Source organism: Cygnus atratus, chromosome 15, assembly GCF_013377495.2.
Source record: "Cygnus atratus isolate AKBS03 ecotype Queensland, Australia chromosome 15, CAtr_DNAZoo_HiC_assembly, whole genome shotgun sequence".
Lineage (NCBI taxonomy): Eukaryota > Metazoa > Chordata > Aves > Anseriformes > Anatidae > Cygnus > Cygnus atratus.
This window is the reverse complement of record NC_066376.1, coordinates 5,221,899-5,248,543: the sequence shown is the minus strand read 5'-3', so window position 1 is coordinate 5,248,543 and position 26,645 is coordinate 5,221,899. Positions and strand designations below refer to the sequence as shown.

At 42.9% G+C, this 26,645-nt stretch overlaps 3 protein-coding genes across 3 annotated transcripts in view; 1 reads left to right on the top strand and 2 right to left on the bottom strand.

Moving 5' to 3' along the window:
* The window catches only part of MAD1L1 (mitotic arrest deficient 1 like 1), a 355,426-nt gene extending 337,510 nt beyond the window's left edge, over positions 1 to 17,916 (bottom strand). Inside the window, exons 1-9 of the mRNA XM_035549239.2 lie at positions 17,813 to 17,916; positions 16,342 to 16,495; positions 15,725 to 15,865; positions 13,803 to 13,982; positions 12,435 to 12,559; positions 11,692 to 11,773; positions 10,360 to 10,490; positions 8,988 to 9,102; positions 8,025 to 8,086 (exon numbers count right to left, since the gene is read on the bottom strand). Coding sequence (XP_035405132.1) covers positions 8,025 to 8,086; positions 8,988 to 9,102; positions 10,360 to 10,490; positions 11,692 to 11,773; positions 12,435 to 12,559; positions 13,803 to 13,982; positions 15,725 to 15,865; positions 16,342 to 16,491 — 986 coding nt within the window. The 5' untranslated portion in view covers positions 16,492 to 16,495; positions 17,813 to 17,916. The remainder of the gene's footprint in view (positions 1 to 8,024; positions 8,087 to 8,987; positions 9,103 to 10,359; positions 10,491 to 11,691; positions 11,774 to 12,434; positions 12,560 to 13,802; positions 13,983 to 15,724; positions 15,866 to 16,341; positions 16,496 to 17,812) is intronic.
* A 966-nt stretch (positions 17,917 to 18,882) lies between these two features.
* Positions 18,883 to 21,805, bottom strand: MRM2 (mitochondrial rRNA methyltransferase 2). Its single transcript, XM_035549238.2, has 3 exons — positions 21,475 to 21,805; positions 20,340 to 20,629; positions 18,883 to 19,652 (listed from the first exon to the last, which is right to left on the bottom strand). The coding sequence occupies exons 1-3, from the start codon at positions 21,492 to 21,494 to the stop codon at positions 19,228 to 19,230; spliced, it is 735 nt and encodes a 244-aa protein (XP_035405131.1). The 5' UTR covers positions 21,495 to 21,805; the 3' UTR covers positions 18,883 to 19,227.
* A 5-nt stretch (positions 21,806 to 21,810) lies between these two features.
* On the top strand, positions 21,811 to 26,260 carry NUDT1 (nudix hydrolase 1). Its single transcript, XM_035549236.2, has 4 exons — positions 21,811 to 21,894; positions 22,345 to 22,501; positions 25,396 to 25,541; positions 25,747 to 26,260. Exons 2-4 carry the CDS (start codon positions 22,350 to 22,352, stop codon positions 25,917 to 25,919), a joined length of 471 nt encoding a protein of 156 aa, XP_035405129.1. The 5' UTR covers positions 21,811 to 21,894; positions 22,345 to 22,349; the 3' UTR covers positions 25,920 to 26,260.
* The last annotated feature ends 385 nt before the right edge of the window (positions 26,261 to 26,645 follow it).

The following is a 26,645-nucleotide window of genomic DNA, read 5'->3' as shown; positions in this document are numbered from 1 at the left end:
TCTAGCCTACACATATCAGCACACCACACACAGATCTAAAACTACTCATATACCTAGGGGAAAAATGGCCTTAGGCTTATTGGTTTGGGAAATGCAGCTCTATGCAAGCTGGGACAATAGTGTAGAATCTGATAAAAACAGTCAATGGGAAAATAAGTGATATTTTCCAGGGGAAAGGAAAAAAAAGAAAAAGGAAGTCCACCGTCATCTTCACTTCCAAAATAAAGAATCACCCATCGTTTCTTTAATTTCATTATTCTGCCTGCAGGAACTGTACTGAATCTAGCACAGTTCCCTAAATTATTCTTCGACACGGAAGATGGATAGCGTGCTGGTGTTCAACAGTTCTCTCTGTCTCAAGAATGCCAGATCTGTGATCCTAGAAAGCCATTCTCTCACTCTTCACACAGCTTTGAAATGCAAAGAAAGGACAGATGTATTTTTGATGTGAGCTTGCTTACTTATTACTCCGATTTCTCTGATTACACATTACAGCCTGTCTGCCTACGCGTTAGGTGCTGACCTATTATGTTTTACACACTTCTGTCATCCCTTTAGCCTCAAGACCTATTATTCTGATATACTTAAATGGAAATAAAAGCATTAACGTCAATGAAGGAAACTAGTATTTTTGAACATCAGAGAGAAGTACGGTGTTTGGGGAGAAAATCAGTACTGGATAGGAAAATTATACGGCCGGAGACTGCCCAGCATTTCAGTGAAGTACTGGCAGGATCAGACCTACACCTTGTAAGAAATCTATAAGAAGAGGACACATGGCTGCCGTATTAAAATGAAGTTAATCAACACCATCAGGATTGGAGAAGTCTAAACCCTGTGCTAAAGCACAGATTTGACATCAGGCCTCCAAACATTAACTTTACCTACACTAACCTATTCCAATACCCAAGCCTGGCCTGAAGTCTCCCAAAACCACGTTGTGACTACTCTGAGAACCAGAGCTTCAGGTTTTGAGTTGACAAAGGAAACTTTTCTCTCCACCACATGAAAAGCATTCTATAAAGGCAATTTAAAACCTAAGGCACTGCACAAAGTTAAGAATAACGTACATTCTAACGTAAAATGATACTGGAGAAGAGAAGAGCTTAGAGCAATAGGCCAGCATAGGCTGCATGCCACATTCAACAGGTAACAGCCTCCTCCATGGTTCCCTCTGTAGAGAATGGTGGCTTCAATAAATACACACTTATTTTGAGACAACTGCAATTAATTTTCTCCTGAAACTTCTACCTCACTTTCCAAACACAAAGGTTCCCTTTGGAACTCTTCAGGCACTTCTCCCTCAAGAAGATTTTAAACGCTTCTAAAGCATTGCTTACATCTCTTATACATACTAAGCCCTAAAAATACTAAGCATGTGACACTTAGTTCTAAATAAACAATGATCCTCCTCACCATCCCTTCCAAACCTGGCTGTTCATTCCCAACTCCTCTGCCTTGCTTCGGAACTGCACAGGTATTTCTGCAGCCACCAGCAAACCTGATCAGAGACCTATCTGGATGAGAGCTGATCCATTTTCCATTCTAGATTGCTTTTTGCTATGCAGGACCACCTCTTCAGCTGCAGTGCTAAGAGAACCATAAAATACCGGGTAGGAACAGATCATTTTTCACAAGGCACTTGAGTCAGAAGCCCCACAGGACTGAAGTGGTGGAACTGCTATAAGCTGAGCCTAAATTGTCCTGGTAGCACTGTGCATGAGAAGTTCAAACAACATCCATCCTTGAGCAGAAACCAGCAGAAATCCTTATTTTGAGGTATTTTTTGGGATATTAGCAACCTGCATACATTTGCCCTGTTCACAGAGTGAATTCTTTAAATTTTGTAAACCTTCAACTTCAGTGGAAGGCAAAGACTTTTATGACAAAATTAAGCTTTAAAAAATAGCTGTAAGTTACAGTATTGCATCCACAGAGGAGAACAGCAGATAATCCTTCCATGAGGTCACGTGAGACCTAGCAACTATAAAAGTTTATATTGTAAACACACTTTTTTGTTTGTTTTGGCTTGGTTTCCCCTCATGTAATGTTTATCTCCTCTTTTTTGGTGCCCGGGGAATTCCCACTGTGATGAGACAGCCTGTTTTACATTGGGAATCTTGTCAACAGCAGTCATGCAATTTTCAGTATGTCCACAGATTGTAAATTACAATTATTTACATAAAATTTAGATGCACAAAATGAAGTTTCAATCTCCTTATACCACGTCAATTCTTTTTTTTCTAATTAGAGACTCAACTCTGACGTTAGGGATCTGCCACTATCCAACTTAGGCAAAAATGCCCCCAAAAAATAGCAATTAGAGTTTAGGTTCAAAGTCAGTGGTAGAATTACTGCCAATATCAAGCACTTTTAATCAGATTCATTGATTGGTGACAGAAGACCAGAGGGCTACAACAGGCTACTCCAATAAGAATATTTACTTGCCTATGGAGTGACTGTGCCAGCATTATGGCCTTACTGGAACTAGCAACAGCAACCCCCAGTCTTGCCTTGATTGGTTGCGGTTAATTAAGTATCCAGAAACGTGTATGAGCAATTCAAATTATTTCAACATGCACTGCTTTGTATAGCTGTCAACAGATTTTTTTTTAAAACCAGCAACCACTTATTCATAATGGACATTCAGAGAAAGGTAAATTACTACCTTGTGAGAAAAAAAGAAGATTATGAGCTTCATTCACTACTGCAAAGATATTCAATGCCTTGGATGGAAGAGAGTGCAGAGTAGCTAAGCATAGTTAATCACGATTCAAAAAGGAAAGTAGAGAACTCCAATATTCTCCCTTCTCTTCTATTCACTGAAAAAAAAGAGCACTAATCCACCACTAAATGCAGAATCAAGGAATTTGATTCCCTTCTCCCTCCCTCTCTCCTCCCTTCCCCCCAACTCCAAAAGCAGAATGTGCATAGAAGGACTTCCCGTACTGAGTGTAGCACCTGTGTAATTACAAATTACAACTGTGCTAACCACTGTACTAAATAGAGATGCTTGCCACTTAATTAGACCCTTTCTTAGAGAGGAAATGCATACACATTCACACTATCTCCTCTTCCTAATTGGTCTCAGACATCGCAGGAAGCTAGTCCCCAAGATTTGTCAGCCAGCCAGCCCACAGATGTTTCAGAAGGAAAACCAGGTCAGCATTAACAGGTTCACTTCTCTGGCTCTAGGCGACAGGTCAGCAGATCAGTGTCTGCTGTCTGCAGCTGGCAGGCTCCGCTAAGTGAAAACGGTCCTTAAGCACTGGCCTCAATTCCTGTCAAATCTGCACTTCCCTTTACAGGCCTGGACAGCAAGCACACAAAACAGCTCCACCGGCTTAATGGGATCTCATCGCTGAAGCTAACTAAATTTACCCCCGCAAACTGAACGACGACTATAGGTGCTCTCCAAACTTCATTAAATCCAAGAGTCCCTCCAGGTCAGCCTTACACCACAGGCAGCCATCAGGGGCCGCAGACCTGCCTTCCAGTGTAACTGTAGTAGATGCCACTCGAGAAGGTCCAGACCATGCCTTTGAGCAACGCAGAGAAGTCCAAGCACATCATTTTCCCTTCTGATACGTGAGCCTCAGCCTTAATGTCCGTACTGTATTCCATGACACCTCCAAAAATGACAGCTGATTTCACTCTCCCTTGCTGCCCTGTGATAGGCATGAAAAATAAGAAAACAATTCTGAAGAGTAATATGAACAAAACCTTTTGCTTTGTTTTCCACGCACACACTCCCGCCCCCACCCCAAGCCTGAGCTGACAATACTATTTCCAATGGAAGATGGTGCCTAAAAAAAGGGAAAGACCTACCTAAATAGGTCATTATCAATACATTTGATCATCTTCCAATCAGTGATTACAGACTAATATGAAAAGGTATCACTGATATAAATAATTTTGCTGTATATACAAAGATCTTTGAGACCAGGAGATGAAAATGTGAAAAATTCAGGAGTCAATGCTTCCAATTAAAACAATAAAAAAAATACTTTATTATTTATTCTCTCCAAAAATATACTTAGACTCTGAAAACCCCTCTGAAGCTGCTGCTTGTGGCCCACCTCTGTCAGCCTTCACAAGCTTGCTTAATTTCTCAGCAAAACTTCAGCCTTTCAAAACTTGCAATCTGCTGCCACTATAGATAAGTAACAAAGACAAATTTAGCATTAATCCCTGTCAGCTGCTACCAGTGACTATTTTATCTGACTTAATAAACACCTCGTTTTTAAAACATATCTGATGCAGGTCATTTTGCATCATTCAGCAGTGCGGGGTGTGTCTGTTTAGGGATAGCACCATCACCTGGCTAATCCGTTAGGGGACAAAGGCAACATCAGCCAAACAGACAAGAGGCAGGGGGAAAAATGCTTATTTAGATGAAAAGCTCATGGTACAAGAACCCTCGTTTTGTATTTGGGTATCTTCTACAGGCCGCAGAAGGGAAAGGAAGTAAGAGCAGCCACAGTGCTGCTCTCAATGATGCTGTTCTAAGGCTTGGGGTGGGGAGAAAAAGAAAATAAAAAAAAATCAGGCTGTGAACAACTATTAGATCAGAGGAAATGAAAAACGTGTGGTGTAACTATGAAGTTTGAGTTGGTTGGAAAAAACAGTGCCATTAGAAATATGCTCAAATCTTCATATCATGTTAATGCCCTAAGTAGAAAAAATGGGCATGGCGACAATGACTGCATGTATACAGCATTAAGCAGTTTTCAAAAGCTTTGACAGCAATGATGAACAATTTTCACTAGACTAGCTGAGTCTTCTTCATGTGGCCAGTTTTTTTTGTTTGTTTGTTTGTTTGTTTGTTTTACACCAGGCTGAGCCTGCTAGTCTGAAACAGAAAGCCAGCTTCCTCCAGCAGCAGGAGAAAGGATGCCATCTCGTGGATGGATCTGTACATTGTCAACAAAATAAACCACCCCCCTTTTCCTCACACACCTCGACAGCCTTCCAGAAATAATTTTCTTTTAAATACATGTTGCAAATGGCAGTCAAGAAACTACCTGGAAAATGTCTAAGCTAGGGGTGCAACTCTGAGAAAAGAATCATGTCTGTCAAGATTTGCCTGGTTCTTTACCAAAGACGATCAACAACTCAATTACAAATGCCGTATTTTGTAGAAATACGAAGTGAGAGAGAACGAGAGAGGCTTGCTTTCTCACCATAACTCTTTCCTAATAACAGACTCCCACAACAGCCACACTCAAAAAGAGTAAGCTCAAATATAAGGACTTTCTATTCACAAAGCAAGAATTTCAAAACATTAGTCTTTCCTTTTACAAATCCTACAACAGGAGTATCAAGAATGATGGATCAGATGCATACAAAACTTGCTAGCAGCGTAACAGTAACGGATACAAAGAAGACTTAGAAGGGTTCCTGCAAGACAAAGTGACATCCAAGATAAAAGTTAGAGCCAACTACACTGTAAAGTAGGCAGTAAAAAGATCAAGATATCAGGACATAATTATAAACAAAAAGATTATGTGGATTCATAATGTATATACACAGACCCCATATATATATGGCATGTATTATTTTTTGGTCTGCACACCATGCAGCTTACAAGTGTATTATGTAATATTTGTGTACAGCAGGCATAATTCCAAGAGCAAATTCTGGAAAGAACACTACACAACAGCAATGCAAACACATTCATATGCTCTAGAGCTAAAACAGATAAGCGGTCTTTGCCTCCAAAGTTTATGAGAGCAAGAGGGAAAACCTAGGAGCTTCCCAGCAGAAGAAACTGAGTATATTCCCTTATTGTCTGGCAAGGGAGGGAATCCAGAACTGGCAAACATAAGTAGCCTTTGAGTAAACTGCTAATGAAGTTGCTTTTTCCCAAAAGGTGAAGTATTATAAAACACTTAGCTCTTTCAAAGTTCCCAAAAAGAGACTAGTATTAAAACAGTAGGATTACCACTCCACTCCTCAAAGCTGCATCTTCTTTCCAAGTGCTTTTACATAAAATTAGACTCACAAATCTGATTCTAAGCCAATCTGACAAAAAGCCTGCTGGGACTAGGCAATCAGTGAACAAAAAACATCTAACGGAGACACAGAACAAGCCCCGTGGAAATGCTGGAGGAAATGAAAAAACATCCTCTCTTAAAATGCCACAGGCTGTAAATACTTCCCTTCCATTTTCTGTACCAATGAAAAAAGTGATAAGAAAACATAAAAAGTCCTAATGCACTCCCTCCCTTCTTCCTTGATTACCTAGTTATTAGCAAACAGCACATCACCCTGGTTCTTTGGAACAACCATCCAACTTCTTCCTATTTTCTTCTGCTGTGAGATGAGCAATTAATTTTTCCTCAAGCTTTTGCCTACAGCATACTCCAGGAACCTGGCTAGGACAGTGATCTCTCATCTTCATATTCCTGACCAAAAACTAACAGAACTCATGCCATAAGAAGTCTGAGCAACAAAAAAAAAAGTGTGGGGAGGTAATCATCCAGTTCTACTTGCTACAATTGCATGCAAAAGATGATTTTTCCCCTCAAGAGCAATTCCCTTTTCTGAATGAGAAGATACCATTAATAGCACTAAACAATATGGCCCAATCAAAAACCTAACACTTTAGAGCGAATATTCTGATTTTAAATGAAGGAGTTATTAGACTTCAACAGGCAGAATCACTTGGTTCCATTTCTCTCCCACTGTGAAATTACCTCATTAAACCTTTAACAGCTTGAGGTAAGTAAAAAGCTTTTACTCCACTGTCTGATGGAACAAGTTTTGTGAGAAGGATTCATACTATTTCTGTCCATTCTCTGCCACTGAAGATTTAGCACAATTCAAACTTCATCTAAACACATGTATCCTCATCAGAAGCAGGAGAGAATCTCAAGCATGCTACCTACCTGCAGGCCTCTAGAAAAGGTTTCATTATCCCCATTAAACAGAAAACACTGAGAAACTTAAGGGGGCTTTCCCCTGTTGAACACAAGTGTCTTTTACATGATGCAGTAGCGTGCCCAAACCATAGGTGCATATCCAAACACTCCTAGTTCCAAATAATCCCAGCAGTCTGCAGATATAAATCAGGCACGTGGAATGAATGTAATAAAGAAACAATTGGTATAATTAGGTTTTGCAGTTCATGCTGCAGCTCAGAGCATGAACCAACATTAAAGGCGGTCTGTGCAAGAATGCTCATATCAAAACATTTCTTAAAGAAACATCTCTACATCTAGCACAATAATGCAAGTATTTATAGAAAATAAAGCAGCGCTGAAATATATGACACACAAAAGCACCATACCTACACAGAGAACCTTCTGCAGCAGAAGAAAAAAAGATCAGAAGATTCACCATTTCCAGCCCTTCATTATACCACAGACATACCAGAGACCTTTAAAAAAGCTGGTTCAATGTTCTAGATGTCAAAAAGTTGTCTTTGTGTACTGTTACTTAACGAGTTGGTCTTACAATGCACCAGTTGGTGGCTTGTTTGGTGGGTGGGTTTTTTTTCCATTTATAAGAAAATGAGTTTGTTCAATTTCTTATTAGATAAAATAAAAAAGCAGTTGTTAATTTAGTCAGCTACTTGAAGGAACAGAAGTCACAACATGATCTGGCAGTTTATTTTGATATCCAGATCTCAAAGAAAACGCATTTACAATAATTTATCACAAGTAACCTCATTCATTTCTCTGGACGCATCAAACAATTCTCTAAGTTTACTTATTAAATAAGCAGAACCTCTACCTAAACACAAATGTAGCTACTGTAAGAAATTCAAATAACTCGCAATTAAACGCGGTCACCAGAGATACTTGTCAAGCTGACTTGGTGAAAAACTTGTGTTAATTTCCAAAGATACCTCCTAACAGGATGTATCTTACTGCTCTTTTCATATATAGTAAGTACTGGACGAGCTTCCACATGAGGAAGAGACAATAAGAAAGCACGACTAACATACTTCAGGTGTCCCGATGACTAAGAGGAAAGGAAAGTGGTTGAAAAGTTTTACCTCCAATGCTGTGAGCACATACCTGATGTTCAAGCCAGTACTCTGGTCCAGTTTCTCCCAGCTTTTTAACTTTCCCAGAAGTTTCTGAAGTATAGAGCAAAAGAAGTTTGAGACAGATGCGTGTTCTAACAGCTCATTTTTTACAGTTTTCTCATAATTCTCCATTCAAACTCAATGCTTTCCACATGTGGATTTCAGTATCTTCTCATCTAGCACATCTGGGTTGTCATTCTCGTGCCCTCACAGCCATTTTCCCGGTCACCATGGCTCTGTGACACATGGAACCTACACTTCAGCTCTCCATATTATCCAGCTCTATGAGCTACTACCATTGTGGCAAACTAGACTCTTTGTAGAGGGGAAGAAAATAAGTTGCAATCTCAACACTGATACTGCAGCAGCTGAAGTGCCCATTTCTCTTACAGTTTCTCCTGTAGCTTCTTGATTTTCAGTCGGTACCAGATCATATTACCTAAAACCAATCAGACACCCATACAGTCCTTAAAAATCAGTAAGTTTACATGTTTAGGCTGATCTCTTGACTTACATATGCTTGATACAGGATGGGATTGAGACAAGACAATCATATACATCTGAGACCATATACTGGCCTTTGGCAGCAATGCAAGTGGGTATCAAGGTTCTTACCACATGCCTGCTCAGTAACACCGTGTCTGAGCTTAAAGAAGGGGGGCAGGGGGGTGGGAAGGCGTTTCCAGCAGAAGACAGCAAGGCCAAAAAAAGACACTACAATGAGACAGTTCATTTCAGATAACCTTCAGCTCAACAGCAGACTTCCTTTCCCCTTTTTCTCCTTCACTCTCATAGCTTCACTCATGTTGACGTTTAAGTTTGGGAATGCCTGGCTCAAACTCACTGCTTACAACACACATCTGAACTAAGACAATACAGGAAGAGCCTAGGAGACAAAGCAGGCAACAAAGGAAACGGCGTTCTGCTCATCCAAACATTCCTAGCTCCTCACCTCATTTTCCAATTCAACAGTCACTAGCTGCGCTTGGACTTTCTCATAGCGTTCCAGTTTTCTTTGAAGACCTTCTACCTCCTCTTTAAGCAATCCATTGTTTTCTTTCATCTCCCTGTGCCAAAAAGACAACAATTGAAAAGCCACGCAATTCCATCTGCTCTCACAAACTTGCAGATACACATGCAATTACAATGGAATCATACATATGACATTGCGCAGACATCGTGACATTCAACTGACTCACTTCTATAACGTTCACTGCAAAGCTGCTGCTACGAAAAAAAAAAAAAGGAGCTTCAGTGAACTGGATTTTTTCACTTTAAGCACCATCCTAATTATGTCCAAACAACCTGAAGTTTTGTGTCAGCTTTACTGATTGGCAAAACAGCATGAAGGCCAGAAAGACTCCCAACTCTGATCTTCTTGGAACACAGCAAGCGGTACACGCTCAGGCTTTTTTATACTCTGTGATGACTGAGCCAGTATTGAGACTCCTTGCTTTTACCTTAATAGAGGTGTGCAACTGTGAGATAAACTGTTTATAAAAAATAGACCTCTACACTGTTGATATCATGCTTCTGTGCACAAGAACAAGAATGAGAAAAGAGTCCATGATAAACAAAAATGATAATGAAACACTAACAAGAACAAACCAAGGGAGATTCCTTAATTTTAGCATAAGAAAAAGCTGGACAGATCAGACAATCATGTAATTTAGACTTTTTAAAGAAATGTACCTAAAGATGGAAATAAAGTTCACTTTTCAAAAAAAGTTTTATGTTAATTTCATAGTACATACAAACTTCATTTTTTAAATTAATTACCACTTTAGAAACCCAGAAATCTGCTCTACCAGGGGCTATATCACTATATCAAAGAGTTTAATGAGTTTAAACAAACAACTTTCCAAACATTATGCTTGAACAAGAGGTCTAAAATAGCGGTAATAAAACTAAGCAGTAGAAGTTATTACAGAAATGTAAAAAACTCTTCTTTCTACAAGTATTTCTTTCCCAAACCTGTATAGAGTTCATCACTATCTTTAAACACTGAATGTTGTTCTAATACATAGATATCACCACCCAAAATGATCAATATTTGTTCTGTGAGGCTTTTGCTGTGTTCAGGAAGATTGCCCAGATCTTGTTAAAACCTCTCACCTAGTAACTATCACAACACTGCTCAACTCATTGCAGTATTTACATGAAATATTTAAACCTCCTTCTAAAATTTCCCGTGTGGAAGTATAGTATCATATGCCACACTGTAAACCATGTAAGCCTAAGAGATTTCAAAGTGCATATAGTGCAATTGTAAAAGCTACGGAAGGACAGAAGACAACCCTCTCACAACTGAACCCTTCTTTCACCTGAAGTAGGCATTTTCTTCCCTAAGTTGGCGCAATTCACGCTCCATTTTGGGGAAACGGGCCAGTTCTACCTTCATGTTCTTGACAATTACAGCATCGTGTTCCTGCTGGGAGAACTTCTGTTCCAGATCCTGGAAAACAGATGACAAGAGGACAGCAACGATTAACTTGGAACCCTTAAGGACTACATCTCCGCTGGGCTTTTTAAACTTTAATCAATGACTTGATGAACGAAGTTAGAATAGACCTCAGTTGGTCACCTAATCCAATCCATAGCTCAAAGCAGGGATGACACACACTTGTTACACCCGTAACACCTTGGCTGGCCTCTCTTCTACACCTTTCTGTTAACTTTAAATTCCTAAGGAAAAAGTAATGCTAGTGAAATCAATAAAATGCCCTTCTATTGACAAAGCTAAATGCCTGATTGTCTTTTATTCCTCCATTAATTAAGTGTAAAGATGGGCACTTGGATGGCCTTGAAGAACTAGGAATTAAAAGAAACACAAATGTACATTTTATAATTATGGTAAACACTTATTTTTTTGGATGGGGAGAAGCAACATTTATTTAGAGCAGTAATATAGTCTGACACCTTGTTTCCCCACCTTTCCTTCCCATGGTTCTGCCTACAGCAGGAAGTCTCTTGCAATCGCAAAAATCAGAAATGAGATTGTCTTTCAGTATAGCTTTGCTTTACAGCAACCACAGGCAATGCCATAATCAGCATCTGTTCAAAGCAAAGTAACTCTCTACATCTGCCTCTCCCAGGAAGATAAAAAGCAAGTGGAAAAGACACTCCCACCAACCTACATGCTAATCTGAAAGGACATAAAACATCTCTGCACTTACACGTAAGTCACTGCATTTTTAAAAGCTTTGCAAGCAATTGCAGTTTATAAGAGAGCTAAGCCGAGCTCCAGAGGAAGGATTTTCTGGAAGCAGAAGCTAACCATAGCTGCTAGGTTCATCCCCCACCATTAAAAAAAAATGGTTTAGAATACGAATGCCCTGGGCTCAAGATCAAACAAACCATTCATCCAGAGTACTGCATAAGGATATGCTCTCTTTAGAGAAAGCATAGGTGTGCTTTTTCCCCAAAAAAATGATACGACGAAGGTGAAAAGTGTCATATTAGGGCTAATTGTAGAGATAGCCTGGTCCAACCAATTGGATTTAGCCAATTTCAGCTCTTGCAAGCCACCAGATCAGATTCTTACATGACAAACTAACCTTTTATTTCTGCAGCAGGCTTTTTTTTTAAAACATTGCTTTGTTCTTACATTGAAGAAATTAAAAACTAAAGGTTTATATAGGCCACAGTTTCCTTACCTTAATTTTCTGTTCATATTCTGCCAGTAGGGACTGGCTTGCCTGCAACGTCTGGATTTGTTGATTAGCTTCTTGCCATTTTCTATGAGATGTAGACACAAGAGGCATTCAGCACCCAGAAATAAGCCACATGCAGAAGTATCACTCACACAAACATTTCCAACCACCACTAACAAAGTATATGGTACTATTATATAATATTGTCTCACATTGTTTCATACTCACACTACCTTCCTCTCATCCAGAGAGGAAAGGACACATTTTTACTGAAAAGATGCATCTTGAAAAATATTTTTAAAATAATAACCAAGCCACCTTCATTCTGAAACCAACAAATATACACTCACAGTAAATAAGAAGGAAAAACAAGGAAAGCAAGGAAAAAACTCATACCTTTCAAGTACCCCTCAACTGAGATTTATGGCTTGACATTTTTGTTCTGTTCAGTCTATAGAACTCAGATTAGCCTTTCCCACCCACCTGCCTTCTGTTAACTCTCCAGTATGAACATGAGACATAACTGAGAGAGATTTTAAGCTTGAGTATTTTCCTCCTCAAGGTACAAATAAATTGCTCCTCAGAGCTAGTTTCAAGCAGCGGTTATAACCTGCACATCCAGATCAAAGAACCCCTTTGAAGAGTGGAAATCAAACACTGTTGAAAGTTTTCTGAGTGACAACATCTGCACAAGACTGAAGTTCTGTTTGCCTTTTTCTCCCTACAGTTATTCAGCCCCTGCTTACTTATGTTGAACATCCAGCTGTTCCATCAGCTCTTGCTTCTGAGAGTCTTGGCTTGTCATCTGCATCTCTTGATTCATTATATTCCTTTGCAGCTCAGATATTTTCCCTTTTAATATAGTGATTGTCTGCATTAGCGGAAAGAAAATAAACAGAAAGTCTATGAGTCTCCAAGCTGGACATTATGAATGGTAATACGCAGAAGCCACTAATCCAACTAAAGAGCACAAACGGGTTTTAGACACAATCCCAGATTCTTGCAAAACATTCATATCTTCAAGTTCACCTCAAAACAAAGGCAAGAAAAAAAATAATTTAGTTGCTTTCATCTGTACCCAAATCGTTATTCCCATTGCCTATTAAGCAGGTGACCTCAAACTGGCATGAGAAATACCAAGCTTTAAAGCTAAAAGATGTTAACACACAACAATACATATTAAATCGAAAAATTATCCCACAAACATTCCAAAGACATTTTTTCTGGGTTTCAAAATGGAAAATGTCTGGGTTTGCCTCAGCGAAATAACAGAATATTATGTTTTCCTTAGAAATCTGAAGCCAATGCCCTTTAAAATTTAATTCTAAACTCCAAAGAAAAAGTCAGGCAGACATTTGTTTCTAATAGTCATTACTTAGCTCCCTTTAACAGAGAAAAACACGAAAAAAATCTCAAAACCTGACAAATGTAAGGTGCTTTCTAGACAGAGAGACATGCAGGATTCATCTTGATACTAATAGATATGGAAATAAGAAATAAAAATAGAACCGCTTCACACATTTCTTACATGCATTTAGTTTCTCTCACATGCTGTCATTGTCTCTCTGTTTTTATCACTGATAACTGCTATGGTAAACATTATCGATATGATAAAGCACCTAAACATATTTCCTGTGACACCTAAGCAAGAGGAAGGCTTAAGGACTTAGTGGTTATTGATCCACAGCTGGTATAGAAAAATCAAAACAGAAAGTTACTAACAAACCAGCTGAACTTAACTATAATGACATCTGAAAAGGCTGAGGCTGGAAAAGATGGTCTGTTGATCCAAAATCCAAAAGGACTGAAACTATTATCCAAGCATTCATTTTACAGTGAAACACGTGGGTATGTGTTTGGAAACACCCTGTGCATAACTTTGGTCTCATCCACCCTGCAGTTCCTCCTACCTCCCTGAACACCTCCCATCTTACCATCTCCTCCATCGCTTCCTGCGTTCGTTGTTCAACGTCCTGTAACCTGGCTTCTAAACCCAGATGCAGCATCTTGCCCTACACTTTTTTTTTTTCAAATCAAAAAGGCCATTTTCAGTTCACAAGAACTGCAAAGTCAACTGAAGCTATGAACAGATTAGAAAACAACTCTGTTCTTACTTCATTAGCTTCAGCTAATTTGCTCTCCTTCTCTTGCAACTTCTTACTCATTGTCTCCATGCTCTTCTTATAGGATTTGTTCATCTCCATTTGCTCTTTCAGTTTATTTTCAGCTTCTGTTTCCCTTTCCTGATACTGCTTTATGCGTGTGAGCAGCTCCTGGTTACGGTCAGCCTCTCGCTTGCAAAGAAACAAACATAAAAAGAGACATAAGAAGAAAGTAGCACAAAGGTGAAGCCCTTTCTGCTTCCCTTGTCTCCATGCCTCATTACTGTGGTCACCACGGCACCATCATGAAGCAACGTTACTCAGACCATAGCTTTTAACACTTCCACTAGCAAGGTCAAAATCTTACCACCAGCAACTCCATGTCAAGGAATTACCCAGGGCAACAGAGCTAGAAAATAGAAAGTGTTCTGCAGCCTTTTAGAGGCGTGAATATCAGAACACAGACAGGGCCTCACAGACTCCACTGCACGCTCTAAGGCAGATGAAAGATGAAAACATTTGGTAGCCCAATTTAAAACTGACCCGCACAGAGCAAGTTTATGTGAAGAAGCTCAGAACTCAATAGTTGGGTTAATAGGACAAACTTCCCTCTGCAACTTGTGGAAACTGTATGAGGCTATTTAACAGAAAAGAAAACAGGTTTCAATGCACAGTATTACCAACGAATACAACCAATATTTTTGCACTGACAACCTTTCATATAGCTTTTCAGTTTAGTCCTACCACAAGTGGATTACCACTTATTGAAAAATGTGTAGTAAATTGCTTTGCTAATCAAAGCAAATCAAGACACATATTTACATAGTAAGCAAGGATTATGCAAAGCAACGTGAGGTTCCTAAAACCCTTATCCACATGACTCAAAGAAACACAGAATCTGAGCAGGGTGATTACCACAGTGGTGGATTAGCGCTGCTCCCTTTTTTGTACGAGTATTGCAAGGGTTTCAGTGACTGACTCAGCTAGATTCCAGTTTGAACTCTTCATGGCTTAATCCTAAATCACCCAACTTCAGACAAGAACGAGAACTTTAGTCACTGACCTGCTATTTCACAGTTACACACTAAACCTGTCACCCAACACCCTTTTAAATTATTAAAAAAAAAAGGTTGTGTTTTTTTTTTTTTAAAGTTTTCTTTTTAATTAATCAGCTGCATATAAGGCCTTTGCGATCCTACAGAACCCACCGCTCTACTGCTTATTTCAGTGACAGAGTTAAGCAAATATAAAACCAGAAACCAAGAAGAGCTGTTAGTCCCTGAGAGAGGTTCACAGACCAATGCAAGCTCTCTTGTGTGACAGTGCATGGTTGGCATTGCTGTCATTCCAGTTAATTACAGCCACACAATCTAAATGCTTGCAATTGTGCCAGCAGAGGTTTAAATTCATCTGGGAGAAAAATGCTTAAATACTTCTGGGAGAAACAAGTAACAAATCCCGTTTGTTACTGCTACCCACGACAACTTCAATGCCAAGTTAACAGAACCTAGCGATGAGATCATCAGACAGCTCAAGGATCAAACAAGGTCTGACGTTCACACTGGCCTTGTCTACTTTAGCAAGTAGTGCAATGTGCTGCAGAGGGGTCTGTAGAGCAAAGAAAGCAGTTGGTGCTAGGAACTTGATACCAACACAATATTCTTTGCAGGAGCGTTTACCACAGCTTAGCTCAACTCTTGCTCTGAAGACTGAGTGTACATTAGCAGCTGGGGTGCACTGCGCTTGCTCCTGGACTGCATCTTTCACTTTAGTTTCCTCCAAAAAAGAGTCTAGTATGCATACTGTGAGACGCAGCACTGCAAACCAAAGCACAGCACGTGAGAACAGAAGCATGTCCCTGATCTGAACTGAAACACCAACACAGATGCACTACGTATGTTCTGACTCAGGCCTGTGTCATCTGCCATACTTACCTCATAGTTTCTGGCATTGGTATTAGCTGCTTTCTCCAGCTCAATGCGAGCTCGTTTGTGGCTAAGCTCCATCTGCATCTTCTCTCGTTCCACCTGCAGGAGTTGGGATTTGGAGTGGATCCGCCCAGCTTGTTCTTCCAACTGTCCAGTGCATACGTGAAGAGGGATAGTACACATCATTAACAGCACTGCAATAACGTTGTTATCTCCTACCCTATACTATTCAGCTGATAATTGCATACCGTTTTACAAATTACAAGGAAACTATCACCACAGTTGTGGTCCTTGTCCTTTCACACAAATTTTAAGTTGTAATAAGAAACAAGCTACAATTTAATTTTCCAAACTGGTATGCAGATTTAATTGCCAGTGAAAAAAATGAAAGGACTTTTTTTTTTTACAGGGCAAAAATATGTACAAGTCTGACATATCAAAGAGAAATTAAAGATTCTAGGATGTTCACAAAAACAAACTTCCATTCCTGAGCATGCACGAGCAGCAATTTTAGAAAGAATGGTCAGATCTCAATGAAATCAACTCTGATGCTTAAAACCTGAAGGAGTCTACAACCGTACTGAAGCAATACTGCAGGCACCAGCAGAGTAAGGACACCTCACCTGCACCCTCTGCTGGTACTGGATCTGCAAGGAGTTTTGAGATGATCCTGGTGTAGCCTGCCCAGACATCCCCTCTATACGCTGTGAAATGAAGTTATTGAAGGATCTCAGGGTGGAGATGACAGTGGTGTTATCGTCCAAGTTCTCCATGGCTCTGGAAACACACAGAAAGTTGTCAGCAAAAATAAAATAAAATGCATTGCTGCCCTGAAGTAACACTAAATGCAAGATATTCTAATTTACTGGGTACAGAACCCAATCTGCTAGTCACTGCTGGGATCAACTCGAACCAGAAAACGCTATCCAACTAAGGCTGAAGTTGTAGACCTCCAAGATAAGAAACCGATGCAAGCCAGTCTGTTCTGCCCTTAGTGGTATACACAAAAGGGCTTACTTTCATTTAAATAAGCTTCCTCCTGAATCTCTGCCCGTTAACAATGGCTTAAAAGCTGTCTTAAGTTATGCAGAATTTAATTCTCTCTTCTTTTATAGTGAAGATAGATTTGGTGATACGAGTTACCATTGCAGGACAAGAAGGTCTGCAGCACATAACACGAACAGGACTTGTTACCCTTCTTCCAAACATCTTAAGGGCAGGAAGAGAACTAATTCCACAGCAGCGGAAAGCTCCATCGTGTACATAACTTGATTCTGGTTTCCAAAAAGCACTTTGGTACCTGACTGGCAGCAAGTCTTCCCCATTTCACACATCACTTCGATCAGTAAAACCGTGTCTCCTTGTTCTCATACAACTATTTGCAATTCCTCCTTCAGATTCGGAGTAATACTGAAAGACCAAGGATAAATCGAGCACAGAGGCCAAAGATGCTGGGGAGGTATCCTCGAGAGGTTTTAAGTGAACCCCTGCAGACACCACAAGCCCCACAAAGCCCAGAAGAAGGTTCGGGGCCCAGGAAGCCGTGCCCAGGGACAGGCTCAAGGCTGATTTTCAGGCTCAGGTGCTCCTGAGAGTAACACATCAGTTACTCGTTGGGTTTGTATCAGCACGAGGATGTGGTGTAACAGGAGCACACTAGGCACAGGTCAGCCCAAACCCCAGTGAAAACGTTTATTTGAAGCGGGCACAGCACAGAAACACGAGGCCACTGCCAACAGGTGACCGGCTTCCAGCAGACCTGCTCTGAAAACACTCAGGAAAAAAACAAGAAAAGCAGCAATAAAACCAGCACTCTCACCCCCTTGCTGCACAACACCTCTTTTATTTCATTTCATTTCATTTCACTTCATTTGCACAGCCCAGCGCCCCGCACCAGAGCGCCCGCGGGCAGGCGGGCACCTGGGGGGCTGCCCCTCACGGAGCCCTGAGGCGCCGAGGGGCAGCGGGGCCCCGCCACGCCGCCCCTCCCCCGCCCCCACAGCGCCGTGAGGGGGGGCCCCGAGCGCGGCCGGACGCGGCCGAACCCGGCCGAAAGCGGCCGAACGCGCGGCCCCCCCCGCACCCCCCACTCACCGCCGCCTGCCCCGCTTGGATCTCCCTCCTCGCCCCGCCGCCGCGATCTCACGGGAACTCGCCGCCCGCTCTCGCGACGCCAGCGGCCCGCGCCGCCGTACTGACGGGACGAGGCGCGCAGCGCCGCCGCGCTCCTCAGGCGCTACCGTAACGCCAGCCGCGGCGCCCCGGAAAGGACGCCCTGAACGCAGATTTCCAGGAGCTTTTTTCCCAGTCGCACACCCGCACGGTTTTTATTTCCTCCCCAGGCACACAAAACGGCACCCAGCTCCCCTGCTGGGTCTGCCTGGCCGACGCTTTCACGTATACGGCTCGGTACGCAGACAGAACGGAAGGTTTTGGGGTAGTTAACGTTTGATTAACGTTACTTATTAGTACCTATTAACATTATTAATGTAACTGTAAGCCGTTCAAACCGGTCTGTTTATAAAGAGAAAGACCTGGAAGCGTAAAACCAGACAGTGCTACCATCCCCTCATAACCCACGCCGTGGCCAGCGGATAAAAGCACTATTTAATTAAAAAGTTGTCACTGCCAGGTAGACAATGGCTAAGTTTATGTTTGCAAACAGAATTGAGCGATTCAAGCACAATCCTATCAATAATTCTGCCTGTCTGGGATTCGAGAAAATCTTGTCGCTTTACCTAATAAACATCGTTGGTCAGCTATAAAACATTACTGAAAACATAGGTGGAAATTATCTTCTCGGTTTTGATGACCCTGCCCTGCTGTCATTTACTGGATTTACGAGCGCAATGAAGTAGCAATTTCTAAATATAACCCGTGTCTTCAGCAAACGCAGCAAAGCCACCCAGCTGAGTAGTCCAGAGCCACACATTGGGAATGTCTGCATTACGGATCGTACGTGACGACGCAGTCTGACATGCACGAGAATGCTGCCTATTATTGCATGTGCTAATAAGTTGCATCAGCTTTTAAGAAATATGAAGAGGAAATAAATTGACTCAACCCCCCCCCTTGCCATTCCCTCTCCTCCTGACAACCACCTTTATGGTTAGTCTCCAATACGACAGCATTAGTAATGCAATGATTTTCAAGCACACATTAAGAACTCGTATAATCACTGTTTTATTTTCATTTCCATTGTTCCAGCCCCAGAGGTTGCCTTTCAGATTGTTCCTCTCCATTGCCAACCCTTTCCTCCGCACATGAGAAGCAAGATCGGACATCTCTGCATGTGTAATTAGAGGATAAGTTCAGTGGGGCACCTCCCTGGTTTTCTTTCTCTATTTGTACTTCCTGAGGATTGTGGCAGATTTTCCCAGGTTGTTCTCAACAATGTAACAGCTCAAGCTGGGGGTCTTAATGCTGGGATTTTTCTTTCAACACCATGCCAAATTCAGATTTCCAATCAGTGTCTGATCACCTGTTTGATAATCTGCATTTCTCAGCTTTCATTTCCCTTTGTACAGTCTTGCCAAGAAGTAAGATTCAGAAGAGTCCTTCCGGCTGGCCTGAGGCTTTAAAGTTCTCACCTCCCGGAACTGCTCCTTCAGTCTGTTTTGAAGAACACGGGACTCGTGTCCATCCCAGAACTTACACAGCACCGTTCCTTTAGGCTTTAAAATACTTTCTGCCAGATTCACAAGGCCTAAACATAAACTGATCAACTTCTGATGGTCCAGGTCTTTAATGCCTGTTGCATTAGGTGCCATGTCGCTCAAGATAACGTCCACCTTCCCCGCAGGAAGCAGGCTCTGGATTGCCCTGAGCGTGCTTGGGTCTGTAATGTCAGCCTCTGGCAGGAAGACAGCTCCTTCCAGCGGGGAAATCCGCACGAGGTCAACTCCAAGGACGAAGCCAGTGGGGGCAGCAGGATCTAGATGACAAGAACGAATGACACGCTGAATCCTTATTAAAATGGTTGAAAACAACTTTCAGGTACATGAGCTCCACGATATTTGATAAACAAAAACTTAATTCCTGCCACGAATGGTCTTCCTGTCCTTCCACAACCAGCTGGCTGCATGCATCGTGATGAATGGTCTGCTATCAGCTAATCCATTTATAACTTTAAACCCGAGTTATTCTGGATAAGCAATGGATACTTTATTGTTTTTTTCTGACTATTTTTTTCCAAAGATGTCAGTCTAAATCCTGGACAATACTACAGATGATAATACTTTGCCTTATTTATGGCTTAAAACATGCAAACCTTATGTTGCTACCATTTTTCAAGAAGGAAAATAAAAATTCAGAAAAGCCACATTACCTGCTGGAAGCCACGAGAATTTCAGAACTGGATGAGGGCTCTTCTCCCCAACACAGTTAATGAGAAGACTTAGTTACATCTATAGTAGCACCTCATGGTAAATTCTTACTTCACAAATACCATTTCTGCAGACCACACGAAGATTTACTGTTCTTTACCATGACACAGGCACACACCTTCACACTTCTATCCGCGACTCTGGTGTTTGCCCACTCTACCACCTCGCAGTTGAGTTTTCGCACACACTCCAAGACGAGTATAACCCCAACTTGACTGCCAAAAACATGCACTTACCAGTACCTAAGGCGTTGACCCTCTCTACAGCAACCTGACTCCAAGCACCTGGTGCCGCCCCACAGTCTAGAACAGAGAGTCCTGGTCGGAGAATACGGAGCTTGTCATCGATCTCCAGTAACTTGAAGGCACTCCGGCAACGGTAATTCTGCTGTTTCGTTGCTTTGACAAAGGGATCCTTCAAATGCCGCTCCAGCCACCAGTTCTCTGTTGCAGTTTTCTTCTTTAGGAACCCCACTGTGGTGTGCAGACATCTGCACTGCAGAGGAAGGCTCGCCAAACGCTGGCAGCTGCCCAAAAAGAAAGGTGACAATCAATTAGTGTGTAGTTACTAGAGACTTGTGAAACACATACTCATTAGTTCTTATATTGACTACAGTTCCTCCTATTCATCACCAAGCTCACTAAAAGCCTCAACATTTCGGATATTCTTGGCATCTTCAGTTACCTGGTCCAATAACAATGAGAAGAGCCACAGTTTGGATCAAGACCTCACTGGTTCTCTCTGAACAAAGAGGAAAAAGGGGATCCCATCCCTAAGGAGTGCTTCAGTTCTGCTCAGGCATTTGTGTCCAAGACCTGTGGACACCCGATGCTGCGAACAAGTTCATCGGCTGTCCCATGGGGTCGGCAACCTCCATACAAGCAGGGGCCTTTGTGGGAGCCAGGGTACGTCCTCACCAACCAACTCACACTCCCCATGAGCCCTGAGGGACATGTCAGAGGAATCAGGGGTGCCTGAGCATCTAAGGGCTCCTTCCCCTTTCCGTGACAGGCTTTTAAAGCTAAGGACCCACCATTTTAAGGTGAAGGGGAGCTGTGATGACTATACAAGCAGTCAAACACAATCACAGCACATTCCACAGGGATCATCGAGTCCACCCCCAAGCACCATGCAAAAATCAGGCCATGTGTCTGAGAGCACTAACCAAACGCTCCTTGAACTCCAGCAGCTCGGTGCTGTGACCACGTCTTTTTTGGGAGCCTGCCCCAGTACCTGACCACCCTCTGGGTGCAGACCCTTTCCCTGACACCCAGCCCGACCCTCCCCTGTCCCAGCTCCATGCCGTTCCCTCGGGCCCCGTCGCTGTCCCCAGAGAGCAGAGCTCAGCTAAGCCGGATCTCAGCACTTCACCTCGCAATGCCCGCACTCATCCCGTACACGCAGCTGGACGCCGGCCGGCCCAGGGCACGTTTCACCTTCACAGCCTCCCCTCCTGCATTGCCAGTGACGACAACCCCAAAACCCCTGACGAAAATTCAAGGCGCCGGGTCAAACCCTGCACCTCCCGGGGCAGAGGAGGGCCGGCACCCCCAGACCGGGGCCGGAGCCTCCGCCTCGCCTCACCCACACCGCCCCCGGGACCCCCCTCAGCGCCGCGCTCCCCTCAGCCGCCCCGCGCCGGGCCCCTCGCCGCGACATGGCGGCCACCGGGCCTCGGCCCTGCCCGCTCCGGGGCGGTGCCGAGGGCGGTGCTGGAGCCTCAGCGGCGCGGGAAGAGCGGAGCCGGGCCTCTGGCAATCGGGACATCGCCGTCAGGAGCCGTCCGGAGAGGTCCGGGAGGGGACCTGGGTGCTGGGTTGGGGGGGAAGCCGGGGGTTTGGGGCAGGGCTGCGCGGAGGGCAGGGGCCTGGCGCTGAGGGTGTGAGGGGCTGGGGACGGAGAGGTGTGGGGACAAAGGGGTTGGGGAGGACGAGATGTGAGAACAAGGATTTTGGGGAGGGAGAGGTGTGGGGGCAAGTTTTTGGGGAAGTGGAAGGCTTGGGGAGGGGGTGCTTGGGGAAGTGAAAGATTTTGGGGGGATGATGGGGGGGCAAGGGACCAAAAGTTAACGGGGAGTGCTAGAGAGCTGGTGTTTGGGGCAGCATGGGGAGCCCAGGGGTTTGGGAAGGGGAGCTGGGTGGTAAGGGGCTTCCTGCAGGGTCTGGACGTCGAGTCCTGGCCTCTCCTCTGAGGGGTGCCCATTCTGGGAGCACTCTCCTCAGCAGACCCTGCTTCGCACAGGAGCCATGTGTACGCCCAACCTCTTCACCCTCGTCCTGGTGGTGCAACCATCTCGCATCCTCCTGGGCATGAAGAAACGTGGGTTTGGAGCCGGGCTCTGGAACGGTTTTGGGGGAAAGGTGCAGCCGGGTGAGAGCATCGAGGAGGCTGCTCACAGGTGAGACCCAGCCCTGGGAGAGGGACCTGAGGGTGTTGGGCTGTGAAGGTGTTGGGCTGCTTTTGGTGGGGTTGCTGTGGCTCAGCTGATCCATAAAGCCCTTGTCACCAGCCAGGGCAATCGCGAGCCATCTCCGAGCAGAAAATAAAACACTCCACGGGAGATGTACAAAGGAACGGGATGGCTGCCCATTGCCCATCACCTGTAAATCTCTTAACTTCCAGTCTGTGAGTAACTGGAAGTTACTGAGCATCCTTCCTCCCATCCATCCTATGGACTCTACCTAAACTGAGACTTAGTCCGCAAGTAGCAAGCAGAGGCTCTGTTCATAAAGGTGCATAGTTTATTTTTGACTATATAGCAGAATTACAATTTATAGTAGCATAATGCTTATGTTTTAAAGATGTTATATAGATGCTAAATTCCAGTAGCATTTTTAGTGTCATGTGAAAATGTAGTGACAAAGTATTAGAAATTTAATTTGGAGATGCCTTATGAACAGCATGGTGGAAATTTATTACTTGACTGCATAGAGGCATTTTTAACGCCTAATGCTGAGTTAGGGAATTGAATTCCATCAGTCCTGAGATATGGCACCATTTCTGAAGCTATTAGCAGTGGTTCATTGCAGGACTTCCTTTTGTTTAGTCATTGTAATGAAGAAGTAGATCACAGTCGAATCGCTGAACTCTTCTAAAAATTATGTTGCACCTTGTTCTTCACATGAATGTCATAGATAAAAAGCCACACTTTGCCACCTCCTCACTCACTGATGCATGCCCATGCTTACCTTCGCACCTGCAGGAAGTCTAATGTCTGCGTGCTCAACAGATACCAACAGCTTTTGCCTGAAACAGTCTCTTCAGCTGTGCTAGCGCAACTGCTTGGGTTCTGTGGTGAGCTAATCAAGGGGGCAGAAGAGGCCTTTATGCAGATATGCACTCAGCAGAGCACTAGGTTAATGTCCCTGATGCTTACATTGTGACTTTTCATAGAATTTGTCATCTCTGAGTGGACGGTGGGAGATCAGCCTTATTACTTAAATCAGATCGTTTGTTTACATTGCCACTGCATATGGTGTAAAATGATTTGATTAATTTATCGTTTGACTTCCTACCTTAGTTAGAGTTAGAAACTGGAACTTTAACCCGTACAACACGCTACGTGGTAAAAGTGCCAGTAATCTCAGTGCAACGTGCCACAGTACAAACAAGGCCTGCCAGTGTGGACTGTGGCACAGTCCAATCTGCAGCCCTCTCCCCACAACTCGAGTTTATTGCAGAATTACACGACCGATTCCTGTCAAAGTCAGCTGAGGAGGAAGCAGTCCCCAGAGCCAGGCCTGGCTGGGTGCACAGCCCTCATCGCCGGCTGGGAGCTACACAAATGCTGTGCTGCCAGGCACAGGGGGAAGCTTGGGTGCAGCTCAAGTAAAACTTCTTTGTACAGGCTCTGCTCTGTATCACTATCTGAGGTATTAGGCTGCGGTTCCCTGTGTGTCTCGGGTTGCCCAGATTGTTAAATACGAAGCTGAAACACTAACGTTACATTAATCCTGTAAGAATTCTATACTCCACTGGGTATAGCATGTTCCGAGTACCTGTGCACCCACAGCCCTTCAGTGCCACATCCTGTAAGGGGAACATTTAGCAAACTGGAAATAATGAACTGGCTACCTGTAACGTTTCCATTTACTATATACGGAGCCAAATAGCTCACAGATAAATCGCTTAGAAAATCACGGTAGTGTTGTGCTTGTTGTTCAATTGTCACAGTCCGTAAAATGAGGCTTTTAGCTTTCTTGCTGGAGAACTACCTCTATTCTAGGCATGGTTTCCCAGGAAAATCAACTAAAATTAGTTAAGGCATTAGGCTGGAATATAATTTTGATGGATAGAATCCAAGAAGTTAATGCCAAAGGAAGCTGGAGCCTTAAAGATAACTTCCATTATCTTGTAAATTGTTAAGTCACTGCCAAATATACAACGAGATTATTAACCTTAACTGAAGATAGCGTTTCAAAGTATTCCTTATTTTTGTACGCTAGAATAACTGTGACTAACATAAAGCTATGCTTTCTTAAAGGCAAGTTTTGTTTTGTTTTTTAAAAGGAAAAGCTCTGAATGTGTAGCATAAACAGAGCAAATAATTTGATGTGCTTCAAGTAGCCACGCATAGTGATGCACTGAAAACAGCTGTTCAGCAAGTCTCTCAAAGTGCTCTTAGAAGTCTTGCCTTGTAGCCTCTCTCTTATGCTAAGTGTATTTCCAAGGAGCAGAAATGGAAATTTTATACAATTGCCTTGTGTTTCTCTATGGCATTTGACTGGGAGATGGTATTCCTGATGTTCTATGCGCAAATAACGTTACATAGCACGCGTTAATACTTAGGCTTCATTTTGCCTCAGAAATAGCTGAGTTTGTAGTCAGTACATATGTTCTAATATTTCTTTCTTGCATCCCCACAGTTCTAAAAGCTTCAGCTTTTAGGCTAAGCTTTCTGCTTGTCTAAACAAAGCCTATTTCACAGTTTTTAAGCCACATCCATCTACAGTCTTATTACATATGAGTTAGCCCATTTCTAACTAATCTCAGGAAAGATCATCCCATGGCAAGGGGTGTAAATTACTCGAATCACGTTTCGTGAATCTTCCCCCTCTAACACAGACAACTTTCTACCAGCATCTAGAACCTTGTAGTCACTCAAGCCAGTCTGACACTGCCCCACTCTGGTGCTAGTCTTAATATCGTAGTGTAAGCCAGAACTCTGCTTTGCTACAGGTACAGCTTTCACCTTTAATTCACTGGGCGTGTTTTGAATGTGCATGTAAAGCCAGTACCTGCTTTTTTGTTCTCCCACTGCTTACTGTCATGTAAAGTCTATTTCACATACAGGGAGCTCCAGGAAGAGAGCGGACTGACTGTGGACACCTTGCAGAAGATGGGCCAGATCACATTTGAATTTGTAGGCAACCCTGACCTCATGGAAGTTCACATTTTCCGGGCAGATCATTTTAATGGAGAGCCAACAGAAAGTGATGGTAGGTAGCTAGTGGAGGAGAAGCATGTGCATTCTCCTTTGAGACAGTATTGCTCATAAATAAATGCAGAACTATTAATACAGAATTTCCTTCGAGAAGGGAGGCAGCTGGGCTGTAAACAGAAGCTGTTTGTTTGACAGACAGTCAAAACTCCAGGCAGCAAAAAAGCAAGACAGTTTGATCCCAAGTTGTTTTCTCCCACCAGAAATGCGGCCTCAGTGGTTTCAGCTGGATGAGGTGCCATTCAGTCAGATGTGGCCAGATGATAGCTATTGGTTTCCCCTGCTGCTTCAGAAAAAGAAGTTTCATGGCTATTTTAAGTTCCAAGGACAAGACACTATCCTGGAGCACACCCTGAAAGAAGTGGAGGAAGTTTAAGAAGAAAACAAGCATTCATCACACATGATGCCTTCGTTGAGCTAGAACGCCATGAGTACTTACCGGGGTCTCCTTTCTCAGCTCCCCAGCAAAGGAGATTTATCTGCCAGTTCACTGGGAAGTAACGAAAATAAGGGCATTTCTTAAAGCAGATACAGATGTAACGAGACTTTCCATGCTATGAAGTCACTGACTGTAGTATGCTTTAGCGGTTACTTGAAGACAACTCTGAAGAACTTGCAGTTAACCCTTGTTTCTCAGGGGGTTAGTGTGTGAAGCTTTTCCATCATGGCTGGAAATCTTTTTAAAAAAAAGATTAAAAATGTTTTTCAGTAAAAGAATTTGTTTTCCTATTATGAACATCTGGCTAATTTCTAGACTGTTTAAGGGCCCTTCAGGAATTGGCTTCCTTTCACAGAAACACTAAGTGGACTCTTTCTCAGACTAACAGCAGAATCTGTCAAGTATATTCTCTGTGCCCGTTTCTATATAGTTCCCAATGTAGTATTACTTCCTGGGAGAAGGTGACATTTGATCAGTGCTGTGAAAACCCTTTGAAAAGTTTAGGTAGTGATCCTTTCAGAATTCTCCTGCTGAAGGCAACAGAAGATTACAGGAGTTAAGAAAACAAAGTCTGAAGTAGATGTATCGCACTGTTTGAGCCCTGTTTTCACTTGGACTTTCTGCTGTGAACTTAGCTGCTTCAAGCATTTTGTACTGACAGGT

Coding starts and splice junctions, on each gene's coding strand:
- MRM2 (XM_035549238.2), bottom strand. CDS start 21,494: ATGAGTGCGGGCATTGCGAG. Junction 20,630..21,474: donor ATGAGTGCGGGCATTGCGAG/GTGAAGTGCTGA, acceptor CTTTTTGGGCAG/CTGCCAGCGTTTGGCGAGCC. Junction 19,653..20,339: donor GGTCAACGCCTTAGGTACTG/GTAAGTGCATGT, acceptor CTTGTCATCTAG/ATCCTGCTGCCCCCACTGGC.
- NUDT1 (XM_035549236.2), top strand. CDS start 22,350: ATGTGTACGCCCAACCTCTTCACCCTCGTCCTGGTGGTGCAACCATCT. Junction 22,502..25,395: donor ATCGAGGAGGCTGCTCACAG/GTGAGACCCAGC, acceptor TTTCACATACAG/GGAGCTCCAGGAAGAGAGCG. Junction 25,542..25,746: donor AGAGCCAACAGAAAGTGATG/GTAGGTAGCTAG, acceptor TTCTCCCACCAG/AAATGCGGCCTCAGTGGTTT.